This window comes from Pristiophorus japonicus, chromosome 1, assembly GCF_044704955.1.
Source record: "Pristiophorus japonicus isolate sPriJap1 chromosome 1, sPriJap1.hap1, whole genome shotgun sequence".
NCBI classification, from domain to species: domain Eukaryota; kingdom Metazoa; phylum Chordata; class Chondrichthyes; family Pristiophoridae; genus Pristiophorus; species Pristiophorus japonicus.
In genome coordinates, this window is record NC_091977.1 from 306,585,553 (window position 1) to 306,607,384 (window position 21,832).

The 21,832-nt window shown below is 42.8% G+C and overlaps 1 protein-coding gene across 3 annotated transcripts in view; it reads right to left on the reverse strand.

Annotated features, from left to right (window-relative positions):
• The window catches only part of washc5 (WASH complex subunit 5), a 74,835-nt gene that overhangs the window by 43,925 nt on the left and 9,078 nt on the right, over positions 1 to 21,832 (reverse strand). For all 3 annotated transcript variants that reach the window (XM_070888533.1, XM_070888531.1, XM_070888532.1), the window contains exons 6-16: positions 19,870 to 20,022; positions 19,284 to 19,397; positions 18,795 to 18,966; positions 18,130 to 18,257; positions 14,278 to 14,407; positions 10,716 to 10,828; positions 8,995 to 9,161; positions 6,482 to 6,557; positions 4,270 to 4,380; positions 3,228 to 3,368; positions 1,922 to 2,002 (exon numbers count right to left, since the gene is read on the reverse strand). In XM_070888533.1, coding sequence (XP_070744634.1) covers positions 1,922 to 2,002; positions 3,228 to 3,368; positions 4,270 to 4,380; positions 6,482 to 6,557; positions 8,995 to 9,161; positions 10,716 to 10,828; positions 14,278 to 14,407; positions 18,130 to 18,257; positions 18,795 to 18,966; positions 19,284 to 19,397; positions 19,870 to 20,022 — 1,386 coding nt within the window. The remainder of the gene's footprint in view (positions 1 to 1,921; positions 2,003 to 3,227; positions 3,369 to 4,269; positions 4,381 to 6,481; positions 6,558 to 8,994; positions 9,162 to 10,715; positions 10,829 to 14,277; positions 14,408 to 18,129; positions 18,258 to 18,794; positions 18,967 to 19,283; positions 19,398 to 19,869; positions 20,023 to 21,832) is intronic.

Sequence of the window (21,832 nt, forward strand, 5' to 3'; positions counted from 1 at the left end):
CTGCTTGGTAGCACTGTCGAGAACACCTTCCATCAATTTGCTGATGATTGAGAGTAGACTGATGTGACAGTAATTGGCCGGATTGGATTTGTCCTGCTTTTTGTGTACAGGACATACCTGGGCACTTTTCCACATTGTCTGGTAGATGCCAGTGTTGTAGCTGTACTAGAACAGCTCGGCTAGTGGCGTGGCTAGTTCGACAGCACAAGGCTTCAGCACAACAGGATATTGTCAGGACCCATTGCCTTTGCTGTATCCAGTGCACTCAATCGGTTATGGATATCACGAGGAGCAAATCAAATTGGCTGAAGACTTGCTTCTGTGATGGTGGGGACCTCAGGAAGAGGCTGAGATGGATCATCTACTCAACCTTTCTAGCTAAAGATGGTTGCAAAAGCTTCAGCCTTATCTTTTGCACTCGCGTGCTGGGCTCCGCCATCACTGAGGATGGGGATGTTCCTGGAGCCTCCTCCTCCAGTCAGTTGTTTAATGGTCCACCACCATTCATGACTGGATGTAGCAGGACTGCAGAGTTTTGATCTGATCCATTGGATGTGGGATCGCTTAGCTCTGTTTATAGCATGCTGTCCTGCCGGTGGGATAGGACATACCCAGGGATGGAGCAGTCTGGGACATTGGCTAAAAGCTATGATTCTGTGAGTATGACTATGTCAGGCTGTTGCTTGATTAATCTGTTGGACAGTTCTCCCAATTTTGGCACAAGAGGTCAGTGAGGAGGACTTTGCAGGTGCGACAGGGCTGGGTGTGCTGTTGCCGTGGTCGATGCCAGGTGGTCCATCCGGTTTTATTTTTATTACTGTTTCTTGTAGCGGTTTGTTACAACTAAGTGGCTTGTTAGGCCAATTCAGAGGGCAGTTAAGAGTCAACCACATTGCTGTGGGTCTAGAGTCACATATCGGTCAGACCAGGTAAGGATGGCAGATTTCCTTCCCTAAAAAGGGATTAAGTGAACCAGATGGGTTTTTAATGACAATTCAGTTGTTTCACAATCACCATTATGGATACTAGCTTTTTATTCCAGATTTTTTATTTAATTAACTGAATTTAAATTCCCCAGCTGCCATGGTGGGATTTGAACTCATGTCTCTGGATGATTAGTCCAGGCCTCTGGATTACTGGTCCAGTAACATAACCGTATGCTACCGTTCCCGTATTACCATTGCATTTCCTGCTTCCTATCTCCAGTCGGTCACGGAGGACTACACACAGGGTGGCATAGGGCCAGAGCGGTGGAATTGAGGTGCAGTTCCTGATCTCAAATCTCATTACTGTGAAGAGGCTTCAAGCAAAAGTCAAGCACTGGTCTTATAATGAAAGCAAAGAGAAAAGTCCTCACAAACTCCTCATTCACACTTCCCTGTGACTAGTTTCAAGCACAATAGCAAAGGCCTGAATGCAGGCTGCCCACTTGTCTACTCAACTGCAGGAAACATGACTTTGCCCATGTATGTGAAAACGTATAAAGCCCTCAACCCTCCACCTCTCAACAAAAGCAACCAAACGAATAGAAGGCACGTGGAAATGTCAGTAATATGACATACCATTAATTCCTTTTCATAATTTAAAAAAATTAATACTTTCAAAGTTAATTGAAAATACTTGCAATGGAAAATAGTAAAACAAATTATTGTTAAAGGAAATGTCAAAATGGAAAGCAGGAAACAATCTCCATTAATACACATTAAAAAAAAGTTGCTTGACTAATGTCAACCTGGATCAGAATTTGCTATTTTTCTACAATCAATTTGCTGTAAACTGTATATATATTGGAGTTATAAAGACCACAAACATGTGCAAGTGCTGAAACAATGAATAGTATTGATGTTTGAGAAACCTAAATATAAAATAACCTCAAAATCTCCACCGTGACACAAACATAGGTCCAAACGTTTCCACTTGCCTTGATGATGCCAACAAGGGTAGTCTTCATCATGAGAATGCCTTCAGTGAAAATCGATATTGCATGAGTAAGTCTGGCAACCTTTGAGTGAAGAGGATACAAAAGAAAATAGTAATAATGATAAAAAGCTTATAAACAAAACACGTCAGTTGCTAGCCCATTCACCAGTGGTTTGTGCTTCCAAAGCCCAGTCCAGGACCCTCGCCCATAATCTGGACTGACAGTTCAGTGCAGCACTGTGGGGTTTTGTCAAACGAGATCTTCCATGCAGGTGGATGTGGATATTCTTTGTTAAATGGACACTGTATTCATGAAAAACTGACCAGCAATTCTTTTGTTGTTTAAAGAGGGAAGAGGAGCAGGGACAGCAGTTCCTTCAGCATCGCTGAATCAAAGTCTTGGAACTCCCTTCCAAACAGTACAAGGGTTGCAGCGGTTCAAAAAGGCAGCTCACCACCAGGCAATTCAAGAAGGTGGCTTACCACTTTTCAAGGGCAATTAGGGATGAGTAATAAATGCTGGCCTTGCCAGCAACACCCAGATCCCATGAACGAATAAAAATAAAATCATTGAGATCCCCCATCTGCACTAGGGTACAGGAGCAGTGATAATGTTACTGGACTAGTAATCCAGAGGCCTGGACGAATAATCCAGAGACAGGAGTTCAAATCCTACCACGACATCGGTGGAACTTAAATTCAATTAAATAAATCTGGAATTAAAAAGCTAGCATCAGTAATGGTGGCCATGAAACTACCGGATTTTCATAAAAACCCATCTGGTTCACTAATGTCCTTTCGGGAAGGAAATCTGTCACCCTTACCCGGTCTGACCTATATGTGACTCCACACCCACAACAATGTGGTTGACTCTTAACTGCAAGTTACTCAGCTGTATTCAAGGCGGCGGCTCACCACCACCTTCTAGAGGGCAATTAGGGATGGACAATAAATAGGCTGGCCTTGCCGGTGATGCCCGCATCCTATGAATGAAAAAAAATGGTGTGACGTTTCTGCACATTAAGTTGTGTTTGTAAACAAAAGGAAATAGCCAAACACTTTAAGATTAAGCCCCTTTAGGAATTTATTTTGAAAAAATGCACAAGGCACGAAAATAGCGGAAACCACTTCAGACAAACTGAATTGACGACCACATAAAAGTAACGTTTTTAATACTGTTCTCACCACCCTCCTTACACTCTACACCAGAACAGCTGAGCAAGCACCCTGCACCATGGTTTGCATTCAGGCAAGTCCAATGGCTACTGTAGTCTCTGACCCATCCAAAATCCAGTGTGCCCTCATACCTCGTATCTTGCACCAAGCTGGGCATAGTCCTTCAGCTTGTCTTTATCCAGTCGAGTTGGCACTTCCATAATGTTGTGCGTTTGAAGCTTGATAATCTTTGCCAAGGATGTAAACATACTGTCCGGAATAATTTGCAAAACCTGAAACACCGCACAAGAATATTGCATTTTAAAAAAAATTACTGTTAACTATTTGCAGTGATAAAACAAAAAAATGTAACAGGCAAGTTGCATTTGGTTAAAGGCAAAGATTTCCATTTATATTACAGTACCATGTTGCTCAAAAAATTCAACTCAACCGGTTGAGTTAATTCCCAATTCCAGACACGAAACATGACAAGTTTAATATAATTAAAACACAAACACATAACTGTGCACTGAACCAATTCAAAACAAGTTACATTAGATGGGATGAAAGTGTCCATTTAAGCAATACAAAGCAGCATCAGCTTGAATTTATATAGCCTCTTGAACAGAAAATGTTTTTCATGGTGGGGGGGGCGAATGAGGAGGGAGGGGGGGGCGAACGAGGAGGGAGGGGCGGGCGAACGAGGAGGGAGGGGGGGGCGAACGAGGAGGGAGCGAACGAGGAGGGAGGGGGGGGCGAACGAGGAGGGAGGGGCGGGCGAACGAGGAGGGAGGGGCGGGCGAACGAGGAGGGAGGGGCGGGCGAACGAGGAGGGAGGGGCGGGCGAACGAGGAGGGAGGGGCGGGCGAACGAGGAGGGAGGGGGGGGCGAACGAGATGGGGGGGGCGGGCGAACGAGATGGGGGGGCGGGCAAAGGAAAAAAGGGAGGGAATGAAATAGGAGGATGGGATAGAGTTGCAGTGAAGGATGTAAGGAAGTGAATGATGACCACTTCGTTGTTGATTGAAACCACAGGATAGGTCACAAGAGATGGGGAGACTGTGGGTATATATGGGCGATAGAATTTCTGTGGTGGGAAATAGAAATGTACAGCTCTGTATTCAAAGTGCATAGCTAACTGGCATAATTGAATACTTCAAAGTGAACATTCACTTGCAAGCTCACAAGGCTCACCTTTCTAACATAGGCTACAAGCTCTCCCGAATAATACTGGGTCACACTCAGAAGGTCAGAACTATTGGCCTGATTTATTCGCATCAGTGGAAGATCAAGGGCTGATGCCAACTGAAACAGAGCAAAACAAAGAAAATCTTATTGATCATAAAACCTCAGGTCGCTTGACAATATTTAGAACAAATCAGTTTCAAAATATTATTTTTATTTCATTCTCGGGATATGGCCGTCGCTGGCAAGGGCAGCATTTACTGCCCAGCCCTAGTTACCCCGAGTAGGTGGTGATGGGCCTAGATGAAAGAATTAAGTGCCATATATTCCACGTTTGTTGCCGACACTCAGTTAGGTGGCACAGTGAGTAATGTAGATGGGAACAGAAAGTTTCAAAAAGGACATTGATAGATTTGGTGAGGGAGCGAAACTGTGGCAGATGGAATTCAATGTAGGGAAGTATATCATCCATTTTGGATGCACGAATGATAGATCAGACGAGCAGAGTGAGATGACGGCGTACTCGGAGAGTCATGCTGCAAGTTTGGGATTTCCGCATGCGCATGATCCGCACCAACAGAGAAATACTAATTGCTGGCGCAGAATTGGGCTAATTGCCCACCAACTACATCCAAAAGATTTGAGTTAGTGAAAGCAGGTGCAGGAGCCCATTTCTCATCTTAAAAGATCTATGCATGTACATTGTGTACATTTCGGTGGAGGAAACTTTTTTTTGTCAGTTGAGTTTCATTTTAATTACTTGGGAAGTTGAAAAAGAAAGTTAAATAAAGTGAACGTTATCAGATTTCAATGACCAATTCCGTCCTTTCAACTCAAAAATGAAAATATACAAGGAAAATAGATTTATCTATTACCAATCTAAATGAGGTCTGAATAATATATTTTAATCCTGAAAATTAACATCGTATGGCTGGGAATAATTTTCTGAAGTTCAACAACATTACTTGTGGGAGATATAAAACATCGTTAGACCTTGGCCGAGTATCAAAACAGGAAGTTGTATACATAGGGACTGATAAGTTGTGAGTTTGGATGAAAAGAAAACAAAATACTGGTATGAAATAAGTCCGAGTACCTGTTTTTAAAAAAGAGTGCAATTTCAATGGAAGAGACTGAAAGAAGTTTTTGTGGGCATGGCTGAATTGTGACAGATTTTGTGGGCACATGCATAGGTTGCACGCTGCACTCCTGGCCTTTGTGATGTCACACGCTGCGCAGTGAAGAGCAAATCTCCCTTCTGGGCCTCGCACAAGGCAAGGTCCTATTCTTTTTGTAGGGCGGCGGCCTACTTTGCAGCTAAGCTGCCAACCGCAATTTTTGGGCCAGAGTATTTTCTATATGGTGAGAAGGTAGGAACCGTGGAGGTGCAGAGAGATTTAGGGGTCCAAATACAGAACTCACTAAAAGCTAATGGACAGGTACAAAAATAATTTTAAAGGCGAATGGAATGTTGGCCTTTATCACAAGGGGGTTGAAATACAAAGGGATGGAAGTGATGTTACAGTTGTATAAAGCTCTGGTTAGACCTCATTTAGAGTACAGAGTTCAAATTTGGGCACTGCACCGCAGGAAGGATTTATTGGCCTTGGAGGGGGTGCACTGCGGATTCGCGAAAATGACAGCGGGGCAAAAAGAAAAATAGAATCATATTGAAGTATAATATTCAAAGAGTACAATTTACAAACATAGTGTGTTAGGAACATCAACGATCTATGCAATAAATGGCTAAGACAAAAATGATACCTGCAATTCACCACACAATGAGAAGCCAACCTCAGCCAAGCTGTCAGCAAAAGGAACCAGACAGGCATCAGTTGCTTCATCACAACAAAGGAGGGAGAATCTGAGCACAAGTCACTCACTCGGTCTTTCCTCTTAATATTTGGGTAAACCACAACAATAGCAGCAGTCAGGGGTATGGTATAAAATGCAGGGCAATCAAAACATTAGAAAAAGGACAAGGGGAGGGCTCAGTTTTCAATTAAAATTAATCGAATTCTGGTCATTCCTAAGATTCCTGGTGACATAATGACAATCAGAGTGAGGCTTCAGTTTGGTGACCCAGGCAGAGAAACTTAGTGCCAACATTTTCAGAACAAGTTCATTACCAATTGGAAACCCATACCCTCAAGTGATGCCATCAATTCCATGTTTTTATCCATTTCTGGACTCTACTGGTTTCTCACTCCTCTCTACTCACCTTTAAAAATGTTGCTTTAAGTTTGGTTACCATGAAGGGGCTGACTTGGATACCTTCCTGCATGATAGTTGTGTAGCTGTGGATAAGTAGAATTATGTTAGCCACAGCCCAAACATACAGGTCAACTGCAGCAATGCATATCTCGATAGGCATAAGTGTAAGACAGAAATTCAAAACAAAAATTAACTTAAATAATTAAGCAAACTGCTACCAGCCAGCCATTTCCAATTACATGACCAGAAATAGTTTTATGGAGTTGGAAAGTAAAATTCATGCCAGCGATTTCCAGAAGCAATTCATTATTTTGATTTCAATGTGTTCAACTTTGGAGCTTCCAACAATTTTGGCAGAGATTGCTGAGGTTTCACATTTGATTTGAAACCTGGAGCAACTATCTTTGCATCATAACTGTACTCGTTTGAGAGGGCAGTAGGAATTCAGAAGGTCCACTCTACTTTTCCTTTTTCAATAGCTCTAACCTTTTCACAAGCCAGCTTTGGCCATGTCACTGTTGGCATATTCCTAATTGTGAAACTTACCTGGTTAGTTCTGTCTATTTTGTTAAAGTGAGTCGTATTTGCTCAAACCTAAATATGGTTTGTGCTCGTGACAAAGATAAAATTGCAGCAACTTTTCTGCACCAGAGCAACGGATAAGCAATGGTATTTTTAACCTCTATTTGAATGAACACACACACACACACACACAATTAAGTTGAGGGTGCTTCTGTGCTTTTACTAAATTCTACTTTAATATTCAGCAATAGTAGAGGAGTAGACTATTCAGCCCCTCAAACCTGTTCCACGTTTCAATTCGATCACGGCTGATCAACTCAACTTCAATTACCTTTAATACCCATGTGTAACAAAAACCTATCAATGTCACTTATGAAATTTTCAATTGACCCCCAGCCTCAACAGTCTTCAACAGCAATGTGATAATGACCAGATAATCTGTTTTTGTCATGTTGATTGAGGAATAAATATCAGCCAGGACACCAGGGATAACTCCCCTGCTCTTCTTCAAAATAGTCCCATGGGATTGTTTACGTCCGCCTGAGAGGGCAGACGGGTTTAACGCCTCATCCGAAAGAAGGCACTTCTGACAGTACAGCACTCAGAGAACTGACACTCCACAACCTTTTGATTCAGAAGGCAAGTGTGCTACCAAGTGAGCCACAGCTGACACTTGGTTTAAGGTCATACCCTCTATGTTCTGGACTCCCGCACCAGAGGAAATAGTTCTTCAGTTACTTTTGTAGAAATGTGAAACTTCAGCAATCTCTGCCAGGTTTGTGGGAACTTCGCTCTGCTTGCCCAAACCAAGGTAGAGAGTGATTTGGTGGGCCGAGTCATTAACATGATCCAGTCACACCCCTGGCAGGGCTTCACAGCAGAATTAGGAGTACAGCTGCAAGCCTGAGATACTACTATATACGAGGACAAAAGCTTTATTAGATTGAAAATGGATTTAAAAATATTTATTGGCCTTTGTCAAGATATGTTGAAAGCAGGGCGGGGGGTGGGAGGGAGAGAGAAAGAAGCCAGACAAAATTGAAGTTCCTTGGAAACTCAACGTGAAGGTACAAAATGGATTCTGTGGGCAAGTGAGAACAGCAGGACACCTCACTCCCTGTTTGATGGCTGGCAAAGTGGGCGCACTGCTGCACGAGGTGGGTACTTGAAGCTTATGCTACTTATTCAAATGAGTTGAACCTACAAAATTGTGCAAAGTTAGCAGGTTGTACTTCTGGCTAGATTTGCGCTGGCAGCTAGAAATCCCAGGCACAGATTTTTGCTGGGACCACAAAATTATGACTAATTAGCTCTCGCACACTCCTGGAATATATTGATTGAACAAAGTTAACAATGCTTCTGAAATTACTAAGAACAAAGAGGAACGCAGCAAGTGTATGAAAAGGATAATGGGCCAAGAGTCGTGTCACAACAAAAAAGAGCTGCTACAAAACAAAGTGTTCATACTTTATGAAAAAAGAAGAGACCGCGTCAACAAGAACAACTCGCGTCAACGGAGTTACACTCTAGTAATTTTATTTATTTATTCAGCTGCTTTTTTACGAACAGGGCTGGTACACATGTCCTGTTGCAGTGGTGGTGAGATCGCTGCTCCTCAAACACAACACTTGCCTCAAGTGTACTGACATGACCTCATCCAAATTCACATTATCAGCTCACTTAAATCATTTCAACACACTCCTGTGCACATTGGTTCAAGCACAGGGGAGTGCACAGATGGTGGGCACAGGATATTGGTGGACTGCGACAGCAGGAAAGGGTTTGAGATACTGAAAAGGATTCATCTGCAGCTTCGCCTGCGCAGATTATCCACAAGAAAGAGAGAAGCAGCATCTGTTTACCTGTTCCTACTCTGCAAAGGAGAATATCCCAGGTATCTTTAATCCAACAGAAAATTTGGAGGGAGTTTAACGTACATAAACACACAATTAAGTATCAGATTTCAAGACCTCTCTCCAGATCTTAGCATGGTCCTACCTGTCAATAAGCTGCCAAGCGTACGACAGGTCCCCAATGATCTGCATGGTGATGAGCACCTCCTCTTTAATGTTTATGGTGCGAATCATCTGATGGAGAAACTTGCGAGTGTCAGCCAGGAACTGACAGATCTGCAAATTTGATTCCAGTTGGTGGAACTCTTGGACCTGTTTTAAGAAATTACAAATTCTCACCATTAGCAACATGGAGATAAGAGAGATTTGAAAGCTACTCAAGACTGTACTTTAACCCTCGGGAATGTCAATATCTCCACCTCGCCTCAAAATATCCTACACTAGAATTTTCAAAGGTTTTGTGGAAAGCATTAAGAATATTTGATAGCACCTTATATAAATTTATAAACTTGCAGCAACAGGTAAATATAATATACATACACCCATCACTTCCCCCTTGTTCTTACCTCAGATGTTTTGAGTAAAGTTAAATGTGTACTGGGCATGAATTTACAGGTCTCCCAATCTCACCAGTTGCACTGTTACGTCTGGTTGCCAAGCGGAAAACAAAATGAAAGGCTTCTCATTGCTGGACCGGTCACGCACTTCCGAGTGACACTGGTGGAGGTCTGGAAAGAGGTCATCACCAGTTCTCTGAGTTACAATTTCTGCATGACCCAGAGAACGCAAAGGGGTTTTGGACCACTTGAGAAATTTCATGTCATCCAATAAAGTTAGAGTGACAAAAGAAAAAGTCGGAGAAGGTAAAAAGAAAAATAATTTTGAAAAATGATTTTAATATTTTGACGTTATTGTTACAAGTTTCAGGTCTGCCTTAGATATTTTCTCGGGCACAGCAGTACTGGTTACTTCCATAAGCGGTCTGGCTGTCCTATGTTCAGGAGTGTGCCCATACTACTCAATATCTAATTATACAATAAAGTAACCCAGGGGTGTAACGATAGCGTCCCTTTGTGATCTCAACTCGATGCACTGCGTTTCGCACGTGCCTTCACTTGCACTTATCCAATCTTTCAGAACGCAGGCGAAACAGCTGACTTGGACAACGCCTGGTACCAATTATTAAACTGCTTTATTTTAACAGAGCACAAGATGTAATCTAATATCACCTTCATTCAACTAACTACAGAACACTTCTGTTCCCAGCCAATTGGAGAGCAGCCCTTCTCAACTTCTTCCTGATCAGTGATTCGCCAGTAGGCCAGTCAATAAAACTGTCCAGTTCTCCTTCTCCCTTGGGTCGTGACACAAGGGAAAATATCTCCTGCCATTCGCACAATAAGAAAAAAGGCCATCCTGGCTTCACAGGACCCCAAGACAAAACAATCGATCCTCACTATCTCAATTTGAAATTAAGACTGCGATCCATGACATTCCAAAGCTCTCTCGTGGTTTTAATACATCTTCAACACCTAACACATTCACAAATAAACCTTTTATCTAAGTGGCTTCAGCTGATGATTTTTTTTCAAAATAAAACATGTGCAAAATAATTGCTTTAAAACACAATTCAACAATATTGATTTCCAATTTCTATGCGTGAAGACAAAAAGAAAATCAGCAAACACTGAAGTTACAGATTATTACAGGTGTTTTAATGGAAAAACATAACAAAAGCATCTCTACCACCCTTCTGTGACTTTAGTGACATTCTCGGAGTGGGGCTGAATTTAAGAGTCCTCACTAAATCTCCATTTCAACTTGCAGACGGTGAGAGATTATGCTCAAAGCTCGGAATCATCTCACCTCTTCCAAAGCCTGGATTAACTGCACGGTCTTCCGCCCAGCTGCCGTTGAGTCTTCGTAATTCAAGGAGGAAATCTGCTTTGAGATCTCCCTAAACCAGGCTTGCAGATTTTCTGACGGCAAACAAATAGTTTGAAAGGGTAATGATTCTGTTGCATCACTATAAAACGAAAAAAATGTGCCATAACATCTTTATATCTCCCCGCATCACATACCTCCAGCAGGTGAGAGGGGAGGAAGCCTGCTCCCAGATCACAGCTATTCTAAACCAGCACTGGCACATAAGAAATAGCAGGAATAAGCCACATGGCCCCTCGAGCCTGCTCCGCCATTTAATACGATCATAGCTGATCCGATCAGGGATTCAGCTCCACTTCCCTGCCCGCTCTCCATAACCCCTTATCGTTTAAGAAACTGTCCATTTCTGTCTTAAATTTATTCAATGTCCCAGCTTCCATAGCTCTCTGAGGCAGTGAATTCTACAGATCCACAACCCTCAGAGAAGAAATTTCTCCTCATCTCAGTTTTAAATGGGTGTCCCTTATTCTAAGATCGTGCCCTCTAGTTCTAGTCTCCCCGATCAGGGGAAACATCCTCTCTGCATCCACCTTGTCAAGCTCCTTCATGATCTTATACGTTTCGATAAGAGCACCTCTCATTTTTCTGAATTCCAATGAATAGAAGCCCAATCTACTCAACCTTTCCTCATAAGTCAACCCAGTCATCTCCAGAATCAACCTAGTGAACCTTCTCTGAACTGCCTCCAAAGTATATCCTTTCGTAAATATGGAAACCAAAACTGCACGCAGTATTCCAGGTGCGGCCTCACCAATACCCTATATAGCTATAGCAAGACTTCCCTGCTTTTATACTCCATCCCCTTTGCAATAAAGGCCAAAATTCCATTGGCCTTCCTGATCATTTGCTGTACCTGCATACAAACCTTTGGTGTTTCACCCACAAGTACCCCCAGGTCCCCCTGTACTGCAGCACTTTACAATCTTTCTCTATTTAAATAATAAAGTGCTCTTTGATTTTTTTCTGCCAAAGTGCATGACCTCACACTTTCCAACATTATACTCCATCTGCCAAATTTTTGCCCACTCACTTAATCTGTCTATGGCCTTTTGCAAATTTTGTGTCCTCCTCACACATTGCTCTTTCTCCCATCTTTGTATCATCTGCAAACTTGGCTACGTTACACTCAGTCCCTTCATCCGAGTCGTTAATATAGATTGTAAATAGTTGGGGTCCCAGCACTGATCCTTGCAGCACCCCACTGGTTACTGATTGCCAACCCGAGAATGAACCATTTATTCCGACTCTGTTTTCTGTTAGCCAATCCTCTATCCATGCTAATATATTGCCCCCAACCCTGTGAACTTTTATCTTGTGCACTAATCTTTTATGTGGCACCTTGTCAAATGCCTTCTGGAAGTCCAAATACACCACATCCACTGATTCCCCTTTATCCACCCCGTTCGTTACATTCTCAAAGAATTCTAGCAAATTTGTCAAACATGACTTCCCCTTCATAAATCCATGTTGACTCTGCCTGACCGAATTTTGCTGTCCTGCTACTGCTTCTTCAATAATGGACTCCAACATCTTCCCAACCACAGATGTTAGACTAACTGGTCTATAGTTTCCTGCTTTTTGTCTGCCTCCTTTTTTTAAAAAGGGGCGCTACATTTGCTGTTTCCAATCTGCTGGGACCTCCCCAGAATCCAGGGAATGTTGGTAAATTACAACCAGTGCATCCACAATCCCTGCCGCTACTTCTCTTAAGACCCTAGGATGCCAGCCACCAGGTCTAGGGGATTTATCCGCCTTTCGTCCCATTATCTTAATGAGTACCACCACCTTAGTGATTGTGATTGTGTTAAGTTCCTCCCCTCTATAGCCCTATGACTATCCACTGTTGGAGTATTGTTAGTGTCCTCTACCGTAAAGACTGACACAATCCCGAGGAAGTCGACAGTGGACAATTTCCTGGCAGGATGTGTGTTTTTATCTGCAATTCCCCACTAGCTGAGCACCCGATCTTAGCAGTTCCCAATGAGTAAAGGAAAAAAACTGAAATGCAAGTCAAACTGTTTGGCTCACGCACATTTGCGTGGTTACCGAACAGAACTGACAAGATGTCTGAAGGCAAGCTCACTTGCCCATCTTCCTAGCTGGCATATGGTGCAGGGGAGATCCAAGATAAATGAATAAATGAACAACGAGATCTATTTTAAAGACTGCACAGCAATTAGTCACCAATAGTATACAGTAAAAGCACTCAATAAAGCAGATATGAAAGAGAGACACAGAACATTCACTGCTGTCATAGTCTAAGCAATTACTGAAGTTGCAATTAAATTATGTATTCTTGTTGTAAATGTACAACTTTCAAGTCATACTCCCAGTGCATTTTCAGCAGGAATTTGTACACATATTTGTTTTGGAAATGAGTGGCAGAGCAGATTCAGGAAGGAAACAGAGACCATGCAGGTCAATTCAGAAAGCCCCAAAGTTCAGAGCACTTTAGACTTGAGCAACTTTGGACAGGAAAAAAATTGGTGGTGGGAAGAGAACCCATATGTGCAGATTGCATGTATATTTTGTCAGACCATCACCTACACGTTTTGCCTTTGATGGATCCATCCTTAGCCCTTCATTCTTACTCAAAAGCTGTCGTCTAAAAAGTTTAATTTCCTCTTTCATGCCAAATATTTAACTTCCCTCAATAACTCAACTCTCTAAAGCCCAAATCCATCCTGAATCTTGAATTCTACTCCAAAATGTAGGGAGAATCTCCTAACACTTTTAGGACAGGATACAAGAAAGATCTTGTTGTCTGACAAAAGCCGCATCACAGCCTCTCTTGTCCCTATTTCATTGATATTACCGTGGCCAGTACTCTCATGAAATGTCATTTTTTTCTTCCCAATATACAAATATGCCAGCCGACACCTTTCCCCTCCTTCCTGCATTCTCAGAGTTGAAATCAACTCAGTGCAAATCCCTGGCAAACTCAACCCTTCCCGGGTCCTCATAATTGTAGTACTCCTGATCTCCCTCAGCCTTCCTTCCCTTCTCTGACTGAAGGTTGTTAAATCCCCAGCTTTGTGTCAACTAATCACTAGTGCTTGACTTAACTCACCTTTGCTCCTTTTTATTCAACTTTAATGCCTGGCATTGGTGAATCTTCACCTATGAACTAGACATATATATATATGAGAAAGAAAACGAGAACGAGAACGAGAACGAGAGGAAGGAAGGAAGGAAGGAAGGAAGGAAGGAAGGAAGGAAGGAAGGAAGGAAGGTCAACATTTCTACGACAGTTCAGGGTCATACTACAGTCGGGTACTACAGTCACTGCTTAACCAAGATCTGAATTTACCACTTCTTGGTCAAAAAAGTAACAGGGAGGTAACCCCCTTATTTTCTACACATTTGGTAAAGACTGAATATTTGAACTGAATCTCAACTAAAATCAGTTGTAAAACCAGAAACCAACAGAATCTAGCCATATATTTCACATAATCATGGAGCAATCTGAGCACTAATCACATACCATTTTTTTCCACTCTAGTGAGAGGCTTTACTCCAGAGAACACCTCTGCCAACTCAGTCATTCTCTCAGAGCCCTCTTGCTGATAGCTTTCCCATTTTGCTTGCTTTTCTGAGAGCATTTGCTTGAACATCTAAACAGCACATGAAATAAATGTTACTCAATAAAAGACAACTCGCCTTTAGTACTGCAAAACAAAAAGTGACCATTAAGAAAAACATTCCAGGCTGGTGTGGTTCAGTGATGTTGTACGTTGGAGCAGCAATATCCAGGCCAGACTTCATTGATTCCTTTCATTCTGTTCAGGGAGGCATCTCCCTGCTTGGGAAATGGATACAAAGAGAAAGGCACGAAAAGAGGCAGCGTTGCACACCTGCTGACCAGCTAAGGAAACCACGCACTCTATTCCAACCATTAATGTATGCACTGTACTTCATTATTTAAGGAGGAGGAGAGAGGGAGAAACCACAAAACTACAGACCTGTCAGCTTAACATCAACTGGAACTTATCATCAGGGACAGAGTGACCGAGTACTTGGACAAGTGGAAGCTGATCAAAAAGAGTCAGTATGGATTTGCAACGGGCAAGTCATGTCTCACTAATCTAGCTGAATTTTTTCGGGGAGGTCACCAGCATGGTGGATAGAAGAGTGCCTATATGGATTTCCAGAAGGCACTTGATAAAGTTCTGCACAAGAGATTAGGAAAAAATGAAATTGCTCATAATTGGAGGCAATTGTGTAACATGGATTGGTAATTGGTTGGGAGGTAGGAGACAGAGTGTAGGGTAAAGGGAATGTTCTCTGATTGGCATGATGTGAGTTTAGAAGGTTGAGGGGCAATCGGTGTCTTTAAAATGATAAAGTTGATGCAGGGAATCGATTTCCTCTGGTAGGAGAATCGAGAACCTAGAATCTAGAACCAGGGGCAGAATCTAAAAGTTAGAGCTCAGCTGTTTAGGACAGCAAGCATTTTTTCCCCACACACAGGATAGTAGGGATCTGAAACATGCTTCCTCAAAAGGCTAGGATAATTGGAATTTTCAAGCTGGAGATCGATAGATGTTAGTTAGGCAAGGGTACCAAGGGATATGGAGCAACGGCAGGTAAATGGAGTTCAGGTACAGATCAGCCGTGATCTAACTGAATGGTGAAACAGGCTCAAATGGCCTATTCCTGTTTCTATGTACCAGTGGCAAGGGGTCATTGAAACCAGAGAAAAGTGCAAAAGAGAAGGAATGGTTTTTACTGGAAGTTATATTCAAGATTGGAGATGATTCCAAACTATAAAGCATGATTGTGAGAATGCAGAGAGGGTTGTGGAAAGAGCTAGAGGAACAGTATCAAATACTGTATCAGATGAAAAAAGATAAATTTGTACATATAGCACTTCAGCACATCTCAGGAACATTTCAAAATGCTTCACATATGGAATAACTTTTTTTTTTGAAATGCATTGACTATTGTTATGTAGGCAAATGTGGCAGACACGTTCTCACATGATCCCGCTGATAGCTAGATGGTGAATGACCATGCTACTTATTTTGAGTGGTTGGCCAGGACCCCAGGAGGACCCCTCGCTCTTCCTCACATAGTGCCACTGGATATTATCTACCTGAATCATCACAGACAGGATCTCAGTTTAATGTCCCAGCTGCAGAATGGCACCTCCAACAATGCAGCATCCCCACAGTACTACACTGGAGTGTTAGCTTAGATTATATGCTCAAACACTCGCGTGGAACTTGCACAATCTTCTGACTCAAGATTCCTACTAACTGATCCAAAGGGCCCAAGTTTCCACAAGAAAAAAAACAGGTGCCCCTCCGAGCTGGGCGCCCGTTTTTCACGCCTAAAACAGCGCCTAAAAAATTCCTCGGTATTCTCCACCGACTTACAGGTCCTGTGGCACTCGGCGCAGCCAGCACGAGCTGTGGGGGGGGGCGGAGCCAGGTCCCTGCGCTGAAAACAGTGCCGGGACCTCCGCACATGCGCGCTACAGTCGGCACGCAAGTGCAGTAGCTCCAGGCGCCGAACTGTGTGGGAGGGGCCCGAAGCACGCAGCCCCTAGCCCTGGCCCAATGGCCTCACTGGGGCTGCGTGAATGAGGCTCCTCCCACAGCCAGCTCCTGCTCCCCGCCCGACCAGACCCGACACTCGCTTCCCCCCCCCGCCCCCCCTGACCAGACCCGAGACCCGCTCCCGCCGCCGACACCGGCTCCCGACACCCGCTCTCTCCCTCCCCCCCCCCCCCTCCCGGCTCCCCCCGCCCCCCGACCCGACCCCCGCTCCTGTTCCCCTACCCCCCCCCGGTTCCTCTCCCTCTCCCTCTCTTGCTCAGCGGCACGAATAGCCGCAGAATTCTCCCTGGCTGAAGCACTTTCACACAGGTAGGAAGATGGTTTATTTAATCTTTTCTTGGCTTATAAATGTTTATTCAGGTTGGATTTATTTGTATAATATTTGTAGAAGTATAAATAAGGATTTATTGTCGAATTTAATGAGTTCCCTTCCCCACCACCTCGTTCTGGGCGCCTAATTTGTAACCTGCGCCTGATTTTTTAATGTGTAGAACAGGTTTTTTCAGTTCTACAAAAATCTTCACTGGCGCCATTCTACTTTAGTTTGGAGTACATTTTCACTGTGGAAACTTTCGAATCAGGCGTCAGTGGCCAGACACGCCCCCTTTTGAAGAAAAAATTCTGTTCTAAACTAGAACTGTTCTACCTGACTAGAACTGCAGAAAAAAAAATGTAGAGAATTGCGATTTCTAAAATAGTCCGTTCTCCACCAGTTGCTCCTAAAAATCAGGCGCGAATCATGTGGAAACTTGGGCCCAAAGTGTCCAAGATTCATCTTATTTAAAAACAATTGTGGATTATAGTACAATCGGTTTTGTGGATTTTATCTTGTGGAGCACTCCATTTTTCAGCTATTCTGCAGTATCCCTACTAGTCTTAAAAAGGAAATAATAAAATGTCAAGATAGCAAGCACCTGAATCGCACCATATAAAATGTTGAATATTACCAACTACAGAGCATGGAAAGGACCAATGGCCTGAGTCACGGGGGCAGGGGGGGGGGGGGTACTGACCTCATGGCAACAAAGGAAACAGCAAAATGGAAATTAAATGCTCAGGAGATGGAAGCGAGTCTCCTCCAAGGAACACAATGCATATTAAAATTTAGATTGTACATATATTAAGAGCAATGAGAAAGATTTTATAAACAGGAGTCCCGTTAGACTTAGGCTGGGAATTTCCTGGGAGCTGCTCCGCCAGAGGTATGGGAGAAAGGGGTTTCCATTGCACTTCCTCTTGGTTTTAGTTTCCTGTAAAACTTTGTGTTACCATTTCCAGCCCAGCATCCCTTGCCACCACCCACTCACAACTGGTCAGCATTTTTCAGATGGTCAATACTATGTGCTTAGTAGGAACATAGGAACACGAGTACGAGTACGCCATCCAGCCCCGCAAGCCTGTTCCATCATTCAATTTGATGCCCTCTCTTCAATTCCTAACTACCTGCCTTGGTTCCATAACCTTTAATACCCTTGCCTAACAAAAACCTATCAATCACAGTTTTGAAATTTTCAAATGCCCACCAGCTTTCTGATGGATAAAGTTTCAGATTTCCATTACCCTGTGTGTGTGAAGAGGTGCTTCCCGACATCGCACCTGAATGGACTAGCTCTAACTTTAAGGTTATGCCCCCTTGTTATGGACTCCCCCACCAGAGGAAATAGTTTCTCTCTATTTATCCTATCAAATACTTTAATTTACTCCTTGCGTGTTCTAGAGTGGCATGTTGTTATTATTTATAGAAATGACAGCCAAAAAGAGCAAGAGTAGCATACCTCCTTCAAAACATACTCAAACTGGGCACTGTCCAGCAATAGCTGGAAAAGGGTTTTGGGGTTGTATTTCGAGTCGATGAAAACTTGATCCTTAATCTGGCGCAAACGCTTGTTGTTTGGATCATACACTGTAAAAAGCAAGACAAAAATGTATTCAAACATTAATTAAAAACCAATGGCTGGGTGCAATGCATACAATGCAGAGTGGGATTGTGCTGCATTAGGTGAGAACGTGAAGGTCTGGCATAATAGATTGCAGGAGGTTTTCTTCACGCACGGGCCAAATCTGCACACGCACGGAATGGCGAGTCCCCCACCGCAAGTTGGGCTGCACATTAACAACGGTAAATGTGGGACCGCAGCACAGTTAGTTACTTGTCCTAACACCCAGACGGCTACGCAAAAGTGGCTCATGTTCCTAGTGACTGCTAGGACCACAAAGACCTGGGAGAAACTGCAATGGAGAACCAATGCCAAACCATAGATTTTCCACTGAATTCTGTAGCTGGTCATGGTATAACCTGAACAGTTGTTAATTCAACACATGGCAACTTCAACAAAAGATATCTTATACACAAGATTTCCACTTTTTGGGAGAGAAAGGAAAAAATCTGAGCGTCTCAGCTTATTTATATTATGCAATATATTAATCCTCTCACATTTACCTGATTCTGCAGTGTGAAGCATCAACCAGCGAATAGTCACATTACAATCTCTCAGGCAGTTTAATAGTTTCGGAATGTGGTCCAGCACAAACTCTTCCCTCAAGAAGCCTTCCTTCAGGAACTGCTGCACCTGCTGGCGAAGCCGCTCAACACTCGCACCGTAGCGACTTGCCTGCGAAAGAAAAACCCACCTCAACGTAAGCACCACACACAAGTTCAACATGTTGTACGTTACACACCGGGAAAGTAGTGGGGGTGAGATTAGTTTTCGGCAGTGACGCAAAATGGGCAATAGCGAATCAGCAGCCTGTTTTACACCCCACTCGGTTTTCTCTTCCATTAAAGTCAAAGAGTGTAAAGCGGACCTCAATTTCGCTATCAACCTTTTTGCGCCAAAGATCAACTAACACTCAGTGCAAAAAATACATTCAAAATATGCAATGCACGAATTACAACAAAGGGGAGGGACCCAGCCTTCAGAGATCATACCTGCTCTTTAATGTTCGATTGCTCCAGTGTATAATTCAGTGCTGTCTTTGCAGCTTTGTATGGTTCCCAGGCCTCAATCAGGTTGACTGTGATCCCCATGTAAATGCTGATCACCTGATGTGAAAAAAGAAACACAAAACACTCAATTCTTGTTCAAATATCTTGCCTTTGCAAAAAAAAAATTGCACATCGCATTTCCTACACTACAACAATGACTACACTTCGCTTTAGGACGTCCGGAGGTCTTGAAAGGCGCTATATAAATGCAAGTCTTTCTTTCGCAAAACAAACTGTATGATGTTTTAGAAGAACTGATCCAATGGAAGGTCATGAGATCCTCTGGATATCCATCTAACTGACACCTGCCCATGAAAGAAAACCTTTGAAATGGACGAGATCATTTTATGATTTTCCTCCATTTGCTCGGTTAGAACATTTTAGGTTTTTTTTGAACAGTCTGACTGTGCAATACAAATGAGCTTTGAGATAAGGAGCTTTTGTGCATTGCATCTTTAAAAAAAAATTAATAATGTTAATCTAACCTGCAGGTGAGGTTTTGGGATCCATGCAGCTCACATTCACTTACCCAGTTGTCTGGAAAGTATTTGTCTACAATCTCCCTCATCTTGGCTTGTTGTGTGTGAAGAATGGATGGTTCGAAATAGAGGATGACATAAAGCATAGCAGCCTGAGTAGCTAGGGCTGTGCTACGGTGTTCTGGCAGTGGGTATGCTGAAACCTAATGTAAAGAAAACCAAAAAAATAAAAGGAGGGAAAATTCAGAGTTAAAGATTTAGGTTTCACATCATCAAATGATTCAGTTACCAGCAAAAGTAATTGTAGCATTCAAAGTCTTCTTTACTGTTTTTGTAGCTGTTACACTCTTTGTAGTTCTTCCTGATGCCACTAAAGTTCTGCCATATATTACCTGGAGAGTGGGAAGTGCGAACTCACCCAATATTTGCTTAACAGTGCCTTTGTAATTTTAAGGAGCCACGAGTAGTTTTAAGCAGACACATTTTAGCAGAAGAATTATACATTGGCCTCAAAATTCTGATCAGGCCAAGGCAGAATATCTGTCGAGCTCTAGCGGCAGGGATTGGGGTGGTAGGATCCTCCACCCAACCCACTATCAAGGGAGTGTGTGTGGCGGAGTACCCAAGTGACCCTGGGAATTCCACTCTTAGGTCTACAGCAGAACCCATCAAGACATGGCACAAGTCAAACTGAGGCCTGCAAAAAGGCCCCAAATCTTAACTAGGGAAAGGTAAATCAAAGACGCCCACTTGTTCCATTAGAACAGATGAGGAAACATTTCTTTCAAGCCTATCCTTGGCAATGCAAAGGACCCCATCGCTGGGAATTGGAATGGGGTTTCCAGACTGGGACTAAGGCAGCCCCGTAGCTGACCAGTGGCATTCAAATGAAAACTTTTCCAGCCTCCCAGCACTGGCTTCGGAGGGGCAACACAGTCACTCTGCCAACTTTACAACCATTTTGACCGGAATTCGAAGTCCCCCCCCCCGCCCCCCAATATATTATTCATCTGCTTAAGTGAAGGTATGTGTCTATTTGGAAAAAAAGGTACAAATTCAAATTCTTGTTAAGCAAATACGGTATGAGGTTAGAAAGAGTTGAGTTAAGAGGCTAGAGACATTATGGATCTTTTAGGAAATGGTTAATCAGATGGTATATTAATATTTATATTAATTTTGTTATATTAACTGTGTCCAGTAACTTTTCAATTGTAGCTGATCTCACTCGCAGTTTGATTATCCCTTTGATATAAGCAGATCCTGTAACAAGCCCTGAGAATTCTAAGACATAGGAAGGGTGTGTGGACAATACGGCATTTTGCATATTCGTCCTTCCACTTCACAGGGACACTGGAGATACTTGACATTTTTACAATGATTAGATGAAGATGAAGGAAAGGAATGTAGTGATCAGACGCGAGTTGTGTGCGAAGGCAACCTTGGAAGGTTACAACTGTCAAAGGGATATGGCCGAAGATGATGGAAAAGTAACACCCTCACAGATGACTAAAAAGCTTTTGATAGTTCATGAATTTCCATAACTGCCTTCAGCATAAAGATTTGATTGACCGATCAATCAGGATGTGTAAAACTGAAGTTATTGATAAGGGACATAAAATGAAGATTAGGTAATGGTAAAACACAACAGGATTGCTTTTTTTATTAAAAAGTGTAAAAGAATGGGTGCTGAGAAAAATCTCTCAGAATTCGATGTGGCCTGATCAGCCTTGAAAATTTTGAGTTTGAAACTTAGCGTGCGAGAATTTTCTGGTGAACTCACAAGGTTTTGCCACAAGTGCTGCTAAGTGTATATTGAATTATTGTCAATAATAGATATCATATACTTAATAAATCTGAGTATCTACCTGCAATGCTGCAAACCCTATTATTTCGAGGAGTAACTTATAAGTAAGATCACTCAACAGATCCAGGCAAGACAGAGACACACGCGTACACGTATTTAAAAATGAAAGCTAGACGTACAGTTCAGAAGCACCCAGTATATTATTTTGC